Consider the following 20,691-nt stretch of genomic DNA (forward strand, 5'->3'; position numbering starts at 1 on the left):
TCTTAAAAAAATACATCTCCTCAAATATATACATTACAGAATGTTTTGGCTAGGACTCATGCACACTGCTACATGGCATAAGCACAAAAAAAAATTACTAAAATTACCACCTATAGAGGGTCTTGCTGTGAGCTTAGGGTATTTCATGTAATGAGACACTACAAATCTGAAGGCAAATGAGACTTTTCTGCTATGGTTATAAAGTTTAGCATGCAAAACATCATTTTATCTATGCCACCAACAGAGTATTTTGATCCTTGCTCTCAGACTTATTGTGTACTTTAGCACATCTCCAGCATGAAATATGAATACATTGTAATTCCAACAACCACAAGACCCAGAGGCAGGAGCTTGGAAGGATTCCCAGCAAGGACTGTAAGGGAGAGAAATTCCCCAAATTCTTGAATGCTCATTAAAGAGACAAATGTAATTCAGTCCTAAATTTCCCTAACAGGTTTCAACACAAAGGTAGCCTTAAGGCTTCCTAAACAAGAGTCAAAACATTAAACAAACAAATAAAAAACACCCATACAAACCCAACAGCAAACTCTCTCTTACAAATTGCCCTCTAAATTGGGCACCATTCTAGATCCTGAAGTTTGCTGGTCCCTTGTGGGAAGAGATGGGATGGAGTTGAGCTGCAGGCTACGGGATGCACCTGCAGAAGCACATGGCAGCACAAAGGAGCACATGGTGGCACAGAGAGGTGCGTGGCAGCACAAAGGAGCATACTGTGGCACACAGAGAGGCACATGGCAGCACAAAGGAGCACATTGAGGCACAAAGGAGCACATGGCAGCACACAGAGGCACCTGGTAGCACACGGCGGCACAGAGGTTTGTCTCTGCCGGACCCTGGCAGGAGGTGCCATGCAGCAGAGCCCTATAGGAAAGGAGCCTGCTGAAGCTGACAGGTGGGTGAACAGTGATCACCCCACAGAAGGATATTCAGAACACCTGTTGCTGACATGGCAATACGAGATAGGTCACATAGTGAGAATTACCATGTAAGGAAATACTGTGCCTGGAGAAAGTGTATAAAACCAGCTCATTCCTTTGAATAAACAATTCGGATTCCCTGCCAGTCTGAGTCTGTGTCACGGTCACTCACAAACCCTTTATTGCGTTCTAGGATTTTCTGAAAGCATCCACCTTACCCACCCAGAAGATATTTTTATTTAAAGAATTTTTATTTTAAGAGGTGCTAAAATGTGTTATACAGAAAGAGTAGGGTTTTTTTCTATTAACCTAAGGCCTCATTATATCTAGAAGCTTTGGTTCAAGACATCGAGCGATTAGCCAGAAGCCAGGGGTCAGCCCTCCGAGACTTTTTTTATACACTGTCCTAAGCATCCATCCCTTAGTGCCCATCCCTTTGGGTCATTTATTGGTTGGTAAAATGTTATCTACTTTTGGTTTCCACCTCCCTTTAAATGTAACCTTGGCACATCTCCCCGGTGTCTGCCAACTCAGGCCTGGCTGGGGGTTCCTGAGAAGGCTCTCAGGGGGACAGAGACACATGGGGCAGAGATCAGTTTGCACAAAATTTCTGTTTCAGCACTGGAATATTTCACATAATTATTAATAATTAAGACATTCAAGCACTTCTGGAAGACACAAGCTTGAGTGCCAAGCAATAAAATCTCACTTGTAAACTTACGCAAAGCATTGGAATAAGTTGAAACAAGTTGCCTGGAAACTTACCAGGTACATTTATTTAAAACAAAGAAATTTAAAAATACATATATTCTATTAGTATTTTGTAACTTCCATATAAAATAAAAAAAAAAAATAATTGAAAAAAAAAAGCTTTGATTTTGTCAGCATCGTTTTATCTGCAGGTTACAAAACCTGGGGAAAGATCAGTAGAAAAAATTTTGTTAGTATTTTCCAAACACTGAGCCATCACAAAATTCTATGCAAGCTTAACATGCAGCAGTCAGAGCTGCTTCCAGTCTAAACAACTTTAGCCTCCCCTCATTAACACAGTTTTTTGTCAATCTAGTGTATTATTGTCAAGGCTACAAGATTTCCCAGTTTCCCAAGAAGGCATTTAAGTGCACAATAAAATCATATCTGCACACAAACTATGCTTCAAACTTCAGTAATTCCTGCAATGGGAATTTGAAATGATGCAGACTTCTGTGGGCTCACAATACTCCAGAACAGGATCAAGCCAAGTTCCTGCCAGCCTGCAGCTGTTTATCAACATTGCTGAGTTTGAGTTAAATATAATCAACTCAGTCCGGATGACGGTGGTTTTCAGTTGAACTATCAACTTGCTGCATTATCAGAAAAGCTGAGAGTGACAAGGCCAGTACTACTCCAAATCATGAGTGACCCAGGCAGGACAGATCACACAGGGCTAAGAAATTCTTCCTGCCATCTCTAAAGAAGTGGAGGCAGCAAAATGAAAATTTTGAGGCTCCTCAAGCCAACACTGTAAACATTTCTAGTGCTGTTTTCACCTCAGTTACTGGTTCATTTTCGCCTGTATCTTCTTTCAGAAGAATGAATAATGTTTCAGCCTAAAGAAAAAATAATTGAGAGATTTAAAACTTCTCAGTAATCTTTTGAGGGGGCAACACAAAGAAACAATAGCTCTTCAGCAATGACAGAGAGTATCCTCAGCTAATCTGAAACACAGATGTAGTAAAAGATAGCAAACATCCACCTGCTAGAATAACTTAAGTGCCATTATAATATGCAGTTCAATTTCAAATAAAGGACAAATCACAAGATTTATTCATATTTAGGAATATTTTTATAAATTTTCCTTGTCTGTCTTGATAAATCATTAAAATCTCATCTCAAAATTAAGCAGTTTTTCAAGCACCATGAAGTTGTGAGTTGAAAAAAAAAAAATTCCTGCTTGGAGTTAGCCCTGCTCCTCACCCCTGACCACACCAGCAGGGGAGCAAAATCAAAAACATGGGATCAGGGTGTACTGCATAATCAGACAAAGAACAAGGATTGTTCTCCAGCAGGGAAAGCCAACTCCATATTCCAGCTATTCATCAGGTGTAATTCAGATCAGGAATCACTTCATCACTTACAGTCATTTGCCCCATCTTACAGAACATACACACGTTATGTGGGATTAATGGACCTAACTTAGTACCTACCTAAATAACAAAGCTTTGCCTTTGTTATTTGCTACAGAGAAATATCCACTTCTGGGAGAGAAGTCCATAGATTGAGTAAGATATATCTGTTTTTTTCTGAAGACTGGGAAGTTTGAGAATACAGTATATGAAGGAAGGTGCACCTGTTAAGAAATAGATCAGAATTTTAAGTTGGGAAAAAAAAACCCACTAAAAATAAAACTACAATTCTATAATTGAAGCTCAATGTTAAGCTCAAATATTCAGTTATATTCCTACCCCACATGACTCTACATATAGAAGTCTATAGGAGAAAATGAGCAGGGAACACATCATGGAACCAATTACTGCAATTCTCAGGCCTACAAAGCCTCAGATTAATTCAACAGTTCCTCCGTTGGCCAGAATTCTGATAAGGCTGGCAAAAAAAACCCACAGTAAGATGGTTACAGTTACCAATTGCTGAAAACTCCCATTAGTTGCTGAGCTATATTTACAGCACTGAAATTGAATCACAGACTGGTTAGGTTAGAAGGGACCTTAGAGTCTTCATCCAGTTCCAACATACTGCCATAGGTTGGGACACATTCCTCTACACCAGGTTACTCCAAGCCTTGTCCAACCTGGCCTCAAACACTTCCAGACATTTTAGAGCATTTTAAAAAGGTAAAAAAGGTAAACTAAACTACAAAACGTTATTTTCAAAGCAACTTTTAGTAAAGAAAATAAAAGTAAATGCAGAGTGTCTCGGCCATGTCCGGATCTGGTTGGTCCAGCACCTTTTGCAGTACCTTATCTGCTTTGTATCAGTTTTATTATGTCACCAGCAGTATTTAGAGCAAGACTGAAAATAAATATTGTAAAAAGAAGCTGAACATACCAATTTGACAGCCTCATCAGTGTCACGGGAAGCTACTGCCAAAATCTCTGTGGTGGGATTAAAGGTCACACAGGTGGCAGCAGTAACAAGGTTCATTATGGACTTTACTGGTTTAGGACGGTTTTCTTTGAGGCAGGTATCAGTAGTGTATAAATTTACAACTCCAGAAGATGAACTGAAGAACAAAATGAACAAAGATTATACTGAAAAGTAACACTCCAGTATATACTGTCTTGTTATCTATAACCCCTACTCATCTGAAAATGTAATTTCCAATTATTTCCTGAAGTCTGCAATAATATTTTGTTTGGAGCTTGATTTTCCTTTGGAGTTTATAAAAGTGTCTAGTGGAGGAGTTTAGGTTTTTGCTGGAATGTGGGTTTTTTTTCCTTATAGAATAAGAGACTCAGCCTTGACGAGCCCATCTCTTACCAGGATTAATTCAAAGCAAGGAGATCTTGGTATCAAAAAATTCTGAGGTAATTTGTTGGGGATTTTTTTGTTTGGTTGGTTTTGGTTTTTGGGGCTTTTTTTGCTTTTTGGGTGTTTTTTATTTTTTTTTCTTTTTTTTTAGTAATTGTAGCATAAGCCCACTTTAAAATCTCTTCTACAGTGAGCTAGGAAAATATATATTGTACTTTTCTATTTATTTGCTATTCTCACTTAAAAGAATCCAGACACTAGCTGAAACTGCATCTCAGTAAATCTGGAGAAACAGTTTTTGTGGCTTTGAGCTGAGACCCTTTTTGAAAAGCTAACATGCTGCCTTGCAGAAGCCAAATTTAGAGCACAAGGAAGAGAACTACAAAAGGAAGAAGACCCTGAACCAACATTGCTGTTACAGAATTTGTGATTTTAGTGTGATTTCAAAATTAACTACTGAACACAAACATGGCAGTAGCAATATCAGTATCACTCCTATTGTTTTAGGTGTACTATGGTATTTTATACTTACAAAGAGAAAAGTAATTATTATCATAAAATAGGAAATATTAATCTGTTCATGCCTACTCTTCGCTTATTAGAACCAAACCACATTCCTACACTCTCAGCAGCCACCCATAGCTCTTTTGGAAGAACTCCAAAATGACAGCAGAAGAAGCTGTCAAAGTTCTGTCACTTACCCACATGCCACATACTGGTTATTTTTTGAAACAGCAATGCACTTTCCTTCCAAAGAACCTTCATCTTCAAATTTGTGTAGACTCTTTCTGCTTCTCACATCCCAAATGAAAACTTCGCCTTCCTCTGGTTGCAGAATGAAAAATATTAGAGAAAACAGACATACACATCCCTTTGTTAAAAAAAAAAATTAATTAGATGACAACTAGAAGCTAATTTACAATTATCAAATTTAGGGTATTTTTAAAAAACCCAACGATTAAAGGCACACTAAAATAGTCAATTCCATTCTTCAATGATTGATCGCTTGGTTGTATTTTTAGAAGAGATACTAGTATAAATTTTGAAAATTAGTTTTCTAAAACGATAAGTGACTTCTGAGAACTCATGCAATTTTAATGGAATTATTACTAGAGCTGCTGCAATACTCACTTGAATAGCTGTATATTTTACTGCTGTCTGGGGTGAAAGCAGAGGCAGTGCACCTTCCATTCACCTTCATAGTGCTGATCAGTTCTTTTGTCTGCAGGATGAAGAACAATGCTGACAGAGATTCTCCAAAAATCTACAGAAAAGCTGTTTCCTGTCCCACAAAAATCTTAAATTATCTACCCTGACATTCAGAGAACAGCACCAACATTGCCAGTGCCTGCCAGAGCAGAGCACAAACTCCTGAGTCTAACTGCACCTGGATCAACACTTGTTTGCTCCCTCACTGAAGGGTCTGAGTTACACAAAACTGAACTTTTAAAGAAGAAAGTATTTTTCCCTGTGAAAGTTTAAAACAAATCCACCTGCCATCATAAGGCATTTTAAAATTCAGCTGAAAGACTTCTCTATGCATTATGAATCAGTGTTTGGCATGATTCATGAACAGAGTACAGTAGCAGGCACTAGCATGACTCCCAAAAAAGCAGTCCTATATTTCTTCCACCCCCAGGTGCCTGTTCCCATGCTGTTTCCATTCCTCTTACCAGCACAGTGCTTGTGCAAGCAGCTGAAATACAGCACTGACACATGACTTCTTCAAGCTGAAAACCCCATGGAACTGCCCTGAGCTCCACCAGTCCCATGGAACTGGGGAACAAAGTCTCAGAGTGTCCAAAATAATTCCCTAAAGGTGCAGTGGGTTGATTCTACAGCACATTTTTAGGGCTGTCACAGTACGTGTCATACCTTGGCTTCAGCTGAAAGTTAGACTGCCTTGCAGATGAGATAAAAGCAAACTCAATAGGGAAAAGGCACCAAGGAAGCAAAGCTACACCATGCAGGGAAAGTACCTTCATGGACAGCAAGTGAAGGTAACCTGAAGTTCCAATCAGCAGCATAAATGATCCATCTGGAGAGAGTTCGAAGTTTCTGAGGAATTTTTCCTCCACACCTTTAAAAAGAGATTTGAAACTTGAAATTGGTGCAATTTATTCTTTGGCCTATTTAGAGGTAGGATGAATATGACTAAAACCTGACCCCAGCTCTTCATTTCTGCCATATGCTGTCACAGAGAAGCTGAACTCAACCTTGCTCATGTGTGATAATTAATATCCCAGACAATTAACAGTAAAGGTAGTTTATTTCCTTGAAGACAAGTTAAAAATACAACCTCCAACAACCCACCACACTCTGTTTTAAAGGAAGTTCATCTGCCATCTCCATTTGGGACAGCTTCAACTGTGCCCAGACACTCAGAGCTGCAAAAACATACCTCGTACTTTTGGGATAGGGATGATACTCCCAGCCATCATGTCATACACAAAGAACATGCTGTGATGAGTACCAGTGGCTATAACTTGTTCTCCATCCACACTGAAATGAGCCTTATAAATTGGAAAACTCTCTAAATAGATGCTCTGTATTTTTGGGTTCCTTATACCGTCCACCTTCAAGAAAAGAAAGTAACAAACCATGCTGTCATATTGAGGAATACATCAAGTACTTTTACAGAGAAAAATCATACAAACTTCTCAGCTGAGACTTAAGTAGTAAGAGGTACACCACTGGGAAGCCTTAAATTCTTTCTCTCTCCTACAAATGATCTGCTTCTTAGTTCCTCACCTCATGTAGCAGGCACTCCCTGCCTTTCTGATAGACCTCACACCTCTTGCCCTTCTTCATCTTGCCCGTGCTTTGTTCAAATAATCACTTCTACTATGCTTTTTCTAAATGGAAACATCTGCTTTGATTTGGGTTTTCTTGCAGCTCTGTGAGAGTATCACTTTCCACTTGTCTGACCATTTCAGTGACACTAGGCCATGCTAAGAATTCCTAAATAAAATTAGGATCTTTAGTTTTCAGAGGAGCCTGGCAGTGTCTCAGGATGAACACCTTCTTCCTGCAGCATAGCCTATCCATCCCCAGCATGGCTTCACAGTAATTTTACAGTCTCAAAGCAAAGTGTACTGCTCCCCCTACTACAGGCTCTCCAAACAACTTAGGAACAAAAAATCTCCTCAGTACTTGTCACTTGCAAACGTTCAAACCAAACGTTTTTAAACACAAATCTTCAGCTAAAAACTCTGAGACAAAGAATTTGCCAGTACTCTGCATGTGCTTGGTGTGAAGTCACAGGTGGAAATTCCTTTCAAGATGCCTTTAATCAAAGATTTCCATTGTAACCACAGACATTGCATAACCCCTGACGGTGTGCAGAGGAAGAGAGAAAACAAAGTCTACCATTCCAGGCTATTTCATGTACACTCAAAACAAAGGTTCCATGTTAGTGACCATCAACAGAGTACAAACTGAAATTCTTCACCTGGAAGAGGGACACGGAGCGATCATGCCCAGCTGTCATCACCACTTGAGCTGAGGGATGAAACTGCACTGTCACCAGTTTTCCATTGGCAAAACGTTCCTGGTTTGCAGGAAGGCAGGTGCTCATCTACAACACAGATCAGACAGTTAAAAAAAAACCCCCAATAATCACTTATGCTGGCTAAAAAGCCATTTACTCTTTATGCTACAAGACCTGAAGCCCTGTGATGAAGTTCTGAGCAGGGTGACATGAGCAAAGCACAAACACCCTGTTCAGGGAGCTGTTCCAGTACAAACACAGGCTGAACTCAGCAGCCTTTCTACCTGCATTAAAACTGAGTGTAAAACCAGCTGCATTCTGACTCATCTGAGATAGCTGTAGGAGACAGTGTGAGAAATAGTCATTTAAGGCTGTCTTCTTAAAGATCATTTCAGTCACTTCAAAGCTGTGGGAGAATTCCATTCTCCCTCTGCAGAAATTAAAATCCTACTACAAGATGCTATAGAAAGTGCAGAAAATTCTTATGTCAAACAATACACCTCAGTTTATTGTTTCATACTTTCATGTGAAAGTGTCATTTGTTCAATTTGCTTATCCTCTAAAGCTTCTAGCTGCAGAAACAAATTCACAGAATCACTAATTCTATACACAACAAGAGTCAAAGTGTGCACTTAAGTCCAGATGAAGTGGAAAGATAAGGTTTGTCTTTACCTTCAAAATCCCTCTTGGCAGAGACTCTGAGCTTGTAATGAAATTGCCAGTCCTGCGTAGCAGATCATCATCTTCATCACTGTCACCTCATTAAACCAAAGAATGGGGAATCAGCTAATTGCACAAGTACCCACAGCAAAATCAACACATTCCTCACTGAAATGAATTAAATTAAAGCACACTGAAGGAACAAAGCAAGCTGAGAAGACATCAAAAGTAATTATCTTCTTGCAAACTGAATAGGGAATCACAGAAACACTTATCAGAATAGTATTGGGCATATTTACTGTCACTCAAAGTCCTTTTGGATTTCTTCCTGTTTTCTAGACCAGCCCAGGCAGGAACTCCTCCCATAGCTTGTTGAAACCTTATGAGAAAAAGAGAAAAAAGTCATAACTTTTGTGAGACAGTAATTTCCTTCTATGAGTTAAGTACTTAGAAGAAACACAGTCAGAATTTGGCAGGATTACTTGTACTTAGAACACAATGCAAGTTTTTTAATTAAAAAAAAATAAATTAAGATTTCACTGTTTCTTGTATAATTCTCTAGAAGACAAATGAAGCCCTGACTTTAAAGAGACCACACGAGAACAGTGGATAAAGAGAAAAGTGACTTTGAATGTATAATATATTTTAGCTTACAAAATTGTTTGGAAGGGAGATCATCCAGTCCAACTCCCCACTACAGCAGGGTCACCTGGAGCAGGTGACATGTGAACGCATCCAGGTGTGTTTGGAATGTCTCCAGAGGGAGACTCCACAACCTCCCTGGACAGCTGTTCCAGCACTCTATTAACCACCATGGAAAGAAATTCTTATTCATGTTGAGATGGAACTTTTAGTTTATGGTCACTGCCCCTTGTCCTGTTCTAGGTGCCACTGAAAAGAGTCTGGTAACATTCTTCTGGCCCCCACAGTGGAGAGCAATGATCATGAGATCAATAAAGTCAATACAGTCAGTCACATAACATTAGTGAAACTCACTGTTCCTCAAGTCTTTTCTTCAGTTTTTTCTTAGTAAGAGTTGTCTCGGCATCACTTTTCATGAAATCTTTCCTGTACTTATGGGTCATATCAACACTAGAGGGTAAAAACAAACAGAACACAAACACCGTTCAAACCAAGGCCAAGCACTCCCAAGTATAATACACCATTCCCGTCACCTAACCTGAACTTACTTTTCCTCAGCTTCATCATCCTCATCTACCCAGGCCGGATTTTTGAGCAGTAAGTCACATTTCGCTTCATTTTCCATCTCGGAATCGCTGGACTCTTTCTGGAGGCCCTTCCCCTCTGCAGCAGGAACCTGAAAACAACCAAACGTGACGGGGACACGGCCGGGAGCCCGGGGAGCGAGCGGGCAGGGCGGCCGCTGTCGAGTCGGGCCTAGATGTGCCGTACCGGTCGAGGCCTGGCCAGGCGTCGCAGCAGTTCATCCTCCTCCCCATTGAGGCTGTCACCGAACACCAGCTCCTCCAGCTCCCGCTCGGCGCCCGACACGCAGCTCAGCGCCTTCAGGTGGCGGGCGCGTCGCGCTGCCTCGGCGGCCACCGCCTCATTCGCCACAGCCAGAAGACGCTTCGCTGTCCGCTTGGGTTTCATCATTTTACCTGCTTTGGTCACTTTAGACAGTTTCTTCGTCGCCTTCATTCTGGGTGCTCTCCCTGCTTTTGCCACTCCCGGCTCCCGCCCCACAACCGCCGCCACACCACGCATCGCCCACCGGACCCGGAACCGGAACACAAGCACCCGGTCACGCGACCCCCTTGGACCCGCCCCCTCCTGCGATAGGTTCATGGCACTGCGCTGCCCCCGCCCCATGTGATCCAGCTCCCGCCCCCGGCGGCCATCCTTGGGTCACGTGACTCCTCTCTTCACCTCCCTTCGCTCCCAGCTCCCCGCCCATCCCGAGTGCCACGTGACGCGGCCCAGCTGGGCCGCTCCATTGCGAGCCCGCGGGGGGGGGGGTGGAGGGGTGGGGAAATCCCCGACCCAGGAGGCAACACTTGTCCCTCGCCGGCTACTCATCGGCCGCTCACTGGAATATCCCATGCGCACCACTACTTGCTGCTGGGCACGGCTGCTTTTACGCCCCGCGGTCCCTGCCTGGGCGCGGAGTGCCCACCCCCGGTAACAAATGATTTCGCCCGAGTGGGGAGGGGGGGCATGTGGCAGTGGGGTCGCTCAGCGCAGACCGATCCCGGCGGGGGCGTGTCCACGCCTGCGCAGCCGTGTGCTCGTGTTGTTGATGTTCCGGCGGCCGCAGTCGGTCCTGGTCGGTTCCCGGCGCCCGGAGCCGCTGAACTGCCCGGCCTATCCCCACCCCGCCGGGCCCGGCCCCGACCGCGGGCATCTGCAGCGCCGGAGTCCCTGGGGTGAGCGCGCAGAGGCAGCAGGCGGCTCCTGCCCATGAGGGCCTGATGGAAAACACAAAGGAGCTGGTGAGTACAGGAGCCTGCGGGTGGTGCGGCCGCCGCAGTGCCCTGGAAGCCTCAGCCCCCGGTGGGAGAGCGGCGCGGGCTGAGCCGGGGGCGGGAGCTGAGCGATTCCCAGTGCCTGTGCGGGGGGAGGCGGCCTCTCAGTGTGTGGGAGAAAGTCGGGGACACCCCCGGTTGTTGCGGGGGCGGCCCCGCGGGGTGCGGGGGGTTGTGCCCGCCCAGGGCTCCAGGGGCCGGGCCGGCGCTGCTGCTCGCGGGGGGGCCTGGCCGGGGCACGTAGGGCCGGCACGGCTGTACCCCTTTGTTGCAATCCGGCTGTGCGGGGTCGAGTTTTGTCCTTCTTTCCTCTTGTGTCGGATAAAAGTTTCAGCTTCTCGCAGGCGCTCTCGGATCCGCTTCTCCCCCTGCTCCACTGTAGTGCCGGCTTTCAGCAACTTCTCCCTGTAGTTCCAGCATTTAAAGTTCAGTTTTTTAGCGTTGTCATGCTAAGTGTTGGAGAGTTTCCCTTATTGTCAGCGCATCAAAAATTTCGGATTTTTTGCGGCCACTTCCCCCCTCCCTCTGCCCCCACGCTCCGTGCGATTTTTATGACTTCTGATGTTGTGACTTTGTTCTTTTTGTGAGGAGTAGTAAACTCGTGAAACCAGTTTCACTTTCAGGTTGTTGCTGGAAATGTTTGAAAGTGTAGCATTTTCTGCCTGGTGTGGCTTTGAAAATTAGAAGTCCTACTACAAAGCATATGCTGATTAGAGTAAAAAATTCTGTGTGTGAAAAGGCAATTTATTTTAATATGTGTCTGGCAACTGTTGCAATTTTTCAAATCTAAACCTAGTCAAAACTGAAAGCTGCAGGGCAATTTCTTGTATTTTAAATTTAAATTATTTTGCAGGTTTGAGGACCTGCATTTACCTATTTATTGTATTCAACAGTTTGATTTTGACTTAAAAGGAATGGACTAAGGCTATGAGAGTCTAATCTGGAGCCTTCAATGAGAACTAAAATAGTATATTCCCTTAAGAAGGCAAAAGAACTTGGCAGATTAATTGTCTTTACTCATTTCTTCGGCCTAGGTATCTTTTTGAGGAAGTGGGTAATGTAGGCTGTAGGAAACTATGCAGAGGGATCTTGTTTCCCATGAACAGTTTAAGTGTTGTTCTTGAGAATATGTGGGCTTGTGCACATGCAGGAAGATTGCAAACTGAAAGTAAGATTTCTCTTCATTGTTCCTTAAAGAGCAAGTTGTTCCTGCCAGCAGTGGTAAAATTCAGAGAAGTTCTCTCTCATTGGCTTTCATTTCTCTTACCTTCTAAAATTTAACTTTGCAAGGCTTTTCATATCTTCTGCGAAGCACTACTGCATTCCTTCATTTCTCAGGTAAGTTAGTATGCTCTGGGGATGTGGGATCCTTTGCTGAACCTGGCTCTGAGCACGTGGAATGAATTTAGGTGTTGAAGACTTTGGTTTTGGGTTGGTGGTGGTTTTGGGGTTCTTTACATTTAAATTTGTTATTTCATTTGGGGTTTTGTTTGTTTGTTAATTTTAATGGTAACACAGTGTTTAAAGTTAAATGTTTGCCTCTTCCTTTGCCTTACTCCTGTAAGGGCCTTATAGAAATGTGATAGAGTTTGTAATAGTTGTTTAGTTTTATCAAAACTCAGATATTTCACAGATTAATCATCACACCCCCCCTCCAAAATTTCCTGCTAATGTGATATATTTTTTTATGAAAGAGTCTCCCCTCTTGTGTGAAACCCCCTGGGGAAGAGGCTATGGACAAAACCATTGGCAAACAGCAGAAACTGGCTTCAGACAAAATGCTGTCATACATAGCAAATGAAGAGACAGGAAAAAACATTTCTGTAATTTTCCAGCAGAGATTTTACTTATAATAAGAGTGGAAGGCACATTTCCAGATAGAGGTGAGTTGCTTATATAAAAAAAGTAAGTTTGGTTGGTTCTGATTTCCAAGAATCCCAAGATGTTTAGTTTTGGGGGTCTTTGTTTGCTTTTAATGAAAGCTGAAAGTGTGTTTTCTTTAAATTGGTATCATGTTTCAATTTTCTTTTTTGGTCATGGTCTGAGGCACAATTAGGCTTCAGTTCCACAGGGACAAGCTACTATTCTACTGTAAATTATTTTGGCCAACTTGAATTCAGAAGAGTTGTAATAAATTAGTTCTATTGTAGTGTTTCCTTAACATCCAGAGCTGAAACTAAGTTTGTAGCATAAAGCATCAATGAACTATTGAAAACAAAACCTGTGAAACTTGATGCACAGGTTTTGTTTTCAATAGTTCATTGATGCTTTATGCTACAAACTTAGTTAACTTTATGTTCCAAACTTAGCTTGGAAATACCCTTGGATCCATCCAGGATATGTGATTAAAGTAAATCTGTCTTATGACCGACCCTTGGCTTGAAGGTTGTGGTGACCTCATTGTTGACCATGGCCTCTGATCCCATCTGTCCATAATTCTGTCCCGTTTGGGAGGGTTGGAGCTGAATATAGGAAGTGATGCCTCTGTTCAAGTGCTGGTGTACCTTTGCTGAGCTACAGCTCTTGTACTCCAAGCTCCAAATTGCTTCCATTCTGAGTTCAAGCCCCAGATTGAATTCAAGATTAACAACAACCATTTGGAGTGGTTTGAAACCTTTCTGTGGCTGCTTTGGATCTTCCTCCTGTGGCCAGCTGCACTTACCTAATAGTTTTGGTTACATAATAATGGGGTGGTTTTCTTGGAAGTTCTTACCTTCAAAACTCTTTTGCATAAATTTTGCCAATATTTGATCATAGTCTTCATCAAGACACTAAAGCCATTTCCTAAGTGTTTGATGTCTAAATAACATGAAATGGTTTCTGGTTTTGCCATTTATTGCTCACCCTTTGTGCCCACTTTTTTGTGTTGTAAGAGTAGTTACTAAACTCAAAGAATGTATGCTATACTGTGTTGATCAAATTCAATGTGTGTGTATGTATATGTACATAAAAATGTATGTTTAGAGTGAGAAATGGGTTATTTTCTTGTTTGTTTAGAGTTGCCTTCCTGCTCTCAGGGAAATCAGTTTCCCTGTGTTCTTTTTCATACTATTTGCCTTATGTAATGCTTAATTAAGAGTATTTCTTAAAAATGCTCTGTTGTCAAGTATTCACAGGGAGGAGGGGAAGAACAGGAAAATGGGAAGTTGGGCAGAAAAAGAAAGCAGTTCTTAAGAGTTCCTTTCTCCACCCATCCCTTCAATAAAGAAAAGTATGCAAGAAACCCCCTGAGCAAATAGTACAGGGTAATTTGCTAGTGCTGCTCATGATACATTTCATAGTGCTCTGACTAAAAACCTCTGTTGAGGAACCAGTCATCTTATTAGGAAAATAAACCTTTGCCAGAATGTCTGAAAGTTTGTCTTGTTCTTTTGTTTGTGCATTGCTTCTGCTTAGTGTACAGATAGACTCTGTTAGCAGAGTAGTTACTCAAGCTGCTGCTCTTTTGGCATTAACCAGCTGCAAAGTTCTGTTTAATAGCAAGCCAGGCTCCTGCTCCAAGCAGTTTCTGTGGATAGACAGGAAGCTGGTCCCTGTTTTGTTAGAAGTTGAATACTGTTTAGATGGTCTTTTGAGGAAAAGACAATATCCTCAGCATGATTTTTACTGCTAAGTCCAGCTTTGAAGAGTAGGAAGCTTGTTTTATGTTAATTTAAGGGTTTGGTTTTTTTTTTCTGCACACCTCTTTTTTAATTCAAGGACCTGCATCTGCTGTGAGGAGATGCTGCTTCAGACAGACAAGGTGTTGCTGTCATCTATGAAGCCTTAAAAGGACTCATCAAGAATTGCTTGTCCTTCACATGCCTAGAAATTACTTCCAACATTGCTTGTTCTGTTACCTCATCAGGGATGAGGCTCTTTGATCTGTCATTTCCTGGGCTCTCCTTTTGCCTTTTCCGAAGATAGGAGGGATAACAGCAAAGGGAGAGAGAATGTGTGCATAAGGTAGATTATTCCAATTTCCTGGTATCTCTGATGAAGCTCACCATAGTGTATTAGAGGCCACCAGCACTTAAGGAACTATCGATGAGATGGTTGAGGGCTTCTGGGAAAAGATTGAGGCCCTAGAAAATCAGAAAGGGGGGAATTTTTTACTTAATTTTCAAAAGAAAAAGGTGGAACCAATTAGCAAGGACTCAGCAGAAATTGCAAACTGCTGCTGTACCAAAGCCACTGCTTTATCTTGGTTATAATTCTACGTGAGGTATACGTTGTCCTTTTCGTAAGGATGTGTCCTTCACCTTTGAATTCAAGCAGTGCTCCTCCTTTTTTCACTTCCAGATGTTAGAGCTCCTTTTCTTCATCTGAATTCTCCAGGAAGGGTTCTCAAAGCTTCCTCACGTTCACTTTGTTCCTACAAAAGCTGTGTTTCAACATGGGTTAAAAAGAACCTCTGTGGTGTTTATTATCAACACAGAAGTGTTTTGATCTGCTCTAACAAAATTCCAGCATAGGTATTTGTATATTATCTTCCCTAACTTTCACCTACTTTTGTATACAAAGTATTTTGTTGGGTTTTTTTCCTGCAAACTCTGCCTTTTTGAAATCTCACAAAACATTTGGGGTAGTTTCCCCAATTGCAATCCAGGTACTAACTACAAATTAACATTAAGAATGTTCTGCATAAATTATCTGGCAAAATCTGGGATAAAAATGTTTTATAAAAAAATGCAGTATTATTTTTAAATTATAAGCAAAACTGCTGATTTGAATTGCAGATTTGCTATTCAATAATTTTGAATTGGAAAAGTTTGGCTGAATATTAAGTAAACGGAAAGATGATACATGAGGTTTGTTTTGATAGTGTATTTATACTCAAAAACTTGATGATTGCTACTTTTGAAGTTGTATAAAATTGAAGAATGATTTTTTCCTTATTGAGCGCACAACTTTCCATTTACAAAGAGAAGCTGTTTTCCTTCCCATCTCTGGATATTTTGGCAAAGAGAGCTTAGCAATAATATTGAGGTTCTAAATGGAAGTGATGGAAAAGAACACCAAAAAAGCCAGGCGCACTGTTAAGGTAGTCACCTTGCCCTGTGCTTCAGTTTCTGGTCCTTCACCTTGCCCCCAGCTTCCCAGTTCTTCTTCCACCTTCCCTAGCAGTGGGAGCAGAGCTGGCATGGGGAATTGGTGGGACTGAGAATGGGCTGCACTTCAATTCCTTCTGAGCACCATCAAGATTTCAGACCACTGAGCAAAGTTACCACCCTATAGGTTCAGGGTTCTCCATTTTGGAGTGGGATGGGGATATCCTAAGACAGGCTTGTACTGCAGCCTCCATAAGAGGGCTGAAGCTGTAGAATCACACCTTGGTATGGGATGAGGCCCAAATCTCTTAGTGAAATCAGACCAGTTGTTTTAAAGAGGAAAAGGGCATGAAGAGGGAGATCCTTCCCTGGGCTTTGAAACACCACAGTTAACTGTCCATAAAACCTTCTAAGCATCATAGTGCTCTGGTAGTACTGCTGGGAATGGTTCACATGGAATCACAATTTATATCTTAGCAGAGACTGTGGTAAAGAGAACATAAATACTGTGAGATGTTAAGGAGTTCCTGAAGTCTTGAGGAAGATGACTAGTTTTCATCATCTGCTCTGAGAATTCCTGGCAGTATTGGCAGGACACTGTATCCATGGCAACGTTGTGCTCATCTTCTGCCTTAAGCTGCACACATGTGCACACACAAACAAGTCTCTGTCATTCATGTTGGTGGCAGATGGGACAGGTGACACTGCTGCCAGCATGGGTCAGGGCTGGGCTTTGTCTGCCATGGCTCAGTGTTTCCTCTAACAATCCCATGGGCTGGTTTCAGTGCCTTGAGGAAGTTGTCAGGTTATGCCCTATCCTAAATTTGATTTGGTTTAATACATTTTTTTTTTTTTTTTTTTTTTTGGCTGGGGTGTATATTCATAATTAACATTACACTGACTTGGTTGTTTGGTTTCAGAACTACTGTAAGTGGGTTTAAAGTGTTTGCCTTATTGCATAACCTTTTGTGCTTACTGGGTTTTTGGAGAATATTTTTTTTTAAGAATTGCATTCTAGGATTGGGTCAGTGTGGAAATCAGTTTTCCCTTGTGCCAGTTAGGAAATTCTTCTGTAATAGGATTTATTTAGATTGCAAAATAGACTATATTATAATAAAGGCATAGCATGGCAGAAAAAAGCTTGAATGAGATCTAACAATAAAGATGTCAGGCATATGCTCTAGGAAAGGGATTTGGGGAATTGTGACAAAATCTTGAAGCTATGAATCCAAATGCAATTTAAGAAGGGAAAGCCCGATCATATTACTTTTCTGTCTACTTTTAAATAAAATTCACTCTTGGAAAAGGAAGTTGAGCCAAGGGCTTTTTAAATTTTTCTTATTTTCTTGTTGGTACTTCACTCCCCTAACTTGTGCTTTTATTGTAGAATTTCTTCTTTTTTTGTCTTTATTTGTTATTTCCTCTCAAACTTAGTAGATACTAAGATTATGGAAATAATATGAAACCTTAAAATTTTTTTTAGCGTAATAAGGGCAGCTCACATAGGAATAGCCTTGTTTCAGTGGAGCTGTGTAAGATATTAATAAGTGAAAATTGTCATTGTATCAAAATGCATGTGTTGGATATGCCTCAGAAAAAGTACATCAGTTAATCTCTTGCTTCCTTACTGTCTTTGGTGGAAATTGCTTAACTGTCATGCCTTCCACAAAATTGTGTGGTTTCATCCTACTTCAGATTTTTTGATTATAGAAGAAGCTATTATGTAACAAGTTTTTTGTATATGACAGTGGCAAATTAGTCACCTTTCTCTCTTTCAGCATTTGTACAGGCCCTATTGCCATAGTAACTGAGCTCTTCTTAATGGTTAATGTATTAATCCTCTGAACAGCCCTGGGAGCTGGAGAGGTGTTCCTGCTTCACACGGGATTCATGGACTCATAGGGGAGCTGAATGATTTATGGATAACCTCACAAACCAATAAGAGCAGAGAGCCTCTCATGCCTTTTGCTGTGGTATAAGTGCCCTCTTGATTGAACTGTCTTTTCTCTGCCCAGCTTTCTCAAATGAATGAATTTTAGTGGAATTGGCTGCAGCCATCTGGAATGTGCTCATTTGCATGTAAGATCAGTGTGGCTGTCAGTGTTCAGCTCATCAGACTTAATGAACTCTAAAGATACCAAGGAAATTAAATGTATGGATGCCTCCTGTGTATTCTCAGTGGATCACGAGATAGTTTTTTTTTTTTCTTTCTGTATATCACAACACCAAAAACTGGCCAGTTTTGATTATACCAATGCTCACGTAATTGGCAATACATGGTTCATGTCTGTGCTGATATAGCAGTGCCTTAGAATATCTACTTTTGAAGACTGAGCAGTGAAACTTTTTAAGCTTGACTTTGAAATCTTTGCATTCAGAACATTCTGCTATTCTTTGGTTTCTTTGTTGTTTGGTTATTTTTAATTTTTAGACAGAACATAGTTCGCGAGTGGAAAGAAAACGCCGAGACTCGTTCGGGATGTTTGACGGTTATGATAGTTGTAGTGAGGACACCAGCAGCAGCTCCAGTTCAGATGAAAGTGAGGAGGAGGTTGCTCCTTTGGCATCCAGTCTCCCAATTATCAAGAACAATGGGCAAGTTTATACTTATCCAGATGGCAAATCTGGGATGGGTAAGTATGGGCTGTGTGAGTGCAAGGAGTTGGATATTGGTGGATTTTAGCATGTGCTGCGTTGTGATGGTCCCATCCCAAATGTTGGTCCCAACTGAAAAGGGACCAAAGCAGCTAAAGGGTTGGGATTGGTTGGTTTTGAGAAGGGGAATTGTTTGGGTTCTGCTAAACTGAAATAAGAGAGAGGGTTTGAATCCTGCTGGCAGGGAAGAAATAGTATGGGAACATCTGCCCTCCTGTCTTATGTGTTGTGTTTGCACATGTGTGTGTGTGTTCTCATGTGCATTGGTTTTATTCTTGGAGCTTTGAGGACAATGTCAGTATGGTCTATCTATGCCAGGGCATACCTTTTCTCTGTCCTTTGTTACATGTACAATGTGTTTAAATATTTCTTCCTATATTAGGAAAACTTCATTACTGCTACTGTATAAAACGTGTTAGTGTATAACTGTTCACTCCTCACTAGCTGTAAGCTGGAGGATACTAGGAAAATAAATTGAAAGGGAAGATTTATTTTGTTATCAGGGAAAAATATTTTGTGTGGAACTCTATTGATTAGCCTAGAGCTCTCTCTGGGCAGAATTTGGGTGTTGTCTCACTGGCATTAGTTGGTCTCGGAGTCTTGCTCATCATGAAATACACTGTGGGCGATGCTGTCCATCTCTGAAACATTATTCTAGCCAGAAAAAACACTGGTGGGCTGGGGTAATTGGGATATACTAATTTATGAATCAAACACTAAATCTGGTTTTATTTCAGGTTGGAAGTATTCTATGTTTAGAGGAAACCAAGATTGACAAGCCCAAATTCAAAGCAGATGCTTCCTTGAGAACAGTGAAAAAAATTGCTTAAGCTGATTTAGCTGGGTCATTCACTTGCACCGGAGATGAAATTAATAGGGAGTAGAAAGAGGCACTGTTTTACTAGTGAACTTGAGGTTCTTGCTGTTTCACTGATATTGGTGTTTTAAATTTTTTTTTCCTGTGCAATTTTCTTTGGGGTAAAGCCCTCAGAAACTGTTTGATGGTACCACCTCCAGGACCTTCATTCTGTCCTCTACATTCTGGTTTTTTTGTTTTTTTTTTTTTTTTGCAATTTTAACTACACTCTTAATATTTTGAGTTTTTTTTTTTTCTTTTTTCTGATTAGCTACATGTGAGATGTGTGGGATGGTTGGTGTCCGGGATGCTTTTTACTCTAAAACCAAGCGCTTCTGCAGTGTGTCGTGCTCCAGAAGCTATTCCTCCAACTCCAAGAAGGCCAGCATTCTGGCCAGGCTTCAGGTAGCGGTACAGACACCGTTTTATTTACATCCTTTCTGTCTGTGTTGGTGAAATTGGGTATTTGTACAGATGGCTGCATGTTTTAAGATCAGTTTCTTGGGTTTGAGGGTTTTCTTTATAGAGTTGCAAAATAGGCATATGTCTGTTGACTTAAAATATTAATCATGTTTGTAGTAATCAAGAAAAGATAGGAAAATGTCAAGAAATATCATTATATCCTGTCTCAAACTCATTGCAACAAATGCCAAGAATTTGCGTTGCTATAAGTTAGATTAAAAGTTCTTCCTTTTGACCTGCTTTTAAGAGATATCTTTTTTTCAGGTAAACAACAGTGAATCTATAGTGCTGTTCAAGTTGGGATAGTAGTACAAAAGTCATCTTTTGGACACTCCTTACTACTGGTTTTTAAATTTATTTTATAATACATGTGTGATACTTAGTCTCTGTGTACTTCTGATTTTAGTTTAAGTCTGTTAAAGATAGCTGCAGACCTGTGGAAATTTTCTGACAGGAATTTAGAAAGATGTTATTTACTTGGGTTGTGTTTTTTTTTTTTTTTTAGGGTAAACCTCCAACAAAGAAGGCTAAAGTTCTACAAAAACAGCCCTTAGTGGCTAAATTAGCAGCATATGCCCAGTACCAAGCAACTTTACAAAACCAGGCAAAGACAAAAACAGGTAACAGCATATAAATAGAGCTGAAA

General features: G+C 41.2%; 2 protein-coding genes across 13 annotated transcripts in view; one reads left to right on the plus strand and one right to left on the minus strand.

The window, feature by feature from the left end:
- Nucleotides 1–1,673: 1,673 nt before the first annotated feature.
- On the minus strand, nucleotides 1,674–10,404 carry UTP18 (UTP18 small subunit processome component). The gene is made up of 14 exons (XM_009094582.4): nucleotides 9,970–10,404; nucleotides 9,747–9,874; nucleotides 9,553–9,648; nucleotides 8,856–8,935; nucleotides 8,569–8,654; nucleotides 7,858–7,983; nucleotides 6,808–6,982; nucleotides 6,386–6,486; nucleotides 5,538–5,628; nucleotides 5,108–5,231; nucleotides 3,984–4,158; nucleotides 3,125–3,267; nucleotides 2,468–2,527; nucleotides 1,674–1,850 (listed from the first exon to the last, which is right to left on the minus strand). The coding sequence occupies exons 1-13, from the start codon at nucleotides 10,387–10,389 to the stop codon at nucleotides 2,503–2,505; spliced, it is 1,770 nt and encodes a 589-aa protein (XP_009092830.3). The 5' UTR covers nucleotides 10,390–10,404; the 3' UTR covers nucleotides 1,674–1,850; nucleotides 2,468–2,502.
- Nucleotides 10,405–10,541: 137 nt separating this feature from the next.
- MBTD1 (mbt domain containing 1) overlaps nucleotides 10,542–20,691 on the plus strand; it is a 31,901-nt gene continuing 21,751 nt past the window's right edge. For 3 of the 12 annotated variants that reach the window (XM_018918981.3, XM_030232906.2, XM_018918982.3), the window contains exons 1-4: nucleotides 10,543–11,009; nucleotides 18,504–18,705; nucleotides 19,855–19,994; nucleotides 20,551–20,665. In XM_018918981.3, coding sequence (XP_018774526.1) covers nucleotides 10,989–11,009; nucleotides 18,504–18,705; nucleotides 19,855–19,994; nucleotides 20,551–20,665 — 478 coding nt within the window. In that variant the 5' untranslated portion in view covers nucleotides 10,543–10,988. Of the gene's footprint in view, nucleotides 11,010–12,239; nucleotides 12,926–18,503; nucleotides 18,706–19,854; nucleotides 19,995–20,550; nucleotides 20,666–20,691 lie in introns of all 12 variants that reach the window. The other 9 variants (XM_030232907.2, XM_050981562.1, XM_030232908.2 and 6 more) reach the window with 7 other exon arrangements.

Source organism: Serinus canaria, chromosome 18 (assembly GCF_022539315.1).
Source record: "Serinus canaria isolate serCan28SL12 chromosome 18, serCan2020, whole genome shotgun sequence".
NCBI lineage: Eukaryota > Metazoa > Chordata > Aves > Passeriformes > Fringillidae > Serinus > Serinus canaria.

Coding starts and splice junctions, on each gene's coding strand:
- UTP18 (XM_009094582.4), bottom strand. CDS start 10,389: ATGGGGCGGGGGCAGCGCAGTGCCATGAACCTATCGCAGGAGGGGGCG. Junction 9,875..9,969: donor GCCTGGCCAGGCCTCGACCG/GTACGGCACATC, acceptor GGTTGTTTTCAG/GTTCCTGCTGCAGAGGGGAA. Junction 8,655..8,855: donor CAAAAGGACTTTGAGTGACA/GTAAATATGCCC, acceptor TGGTTTAATGAG/GTGACAGTGATGAAGATGAT.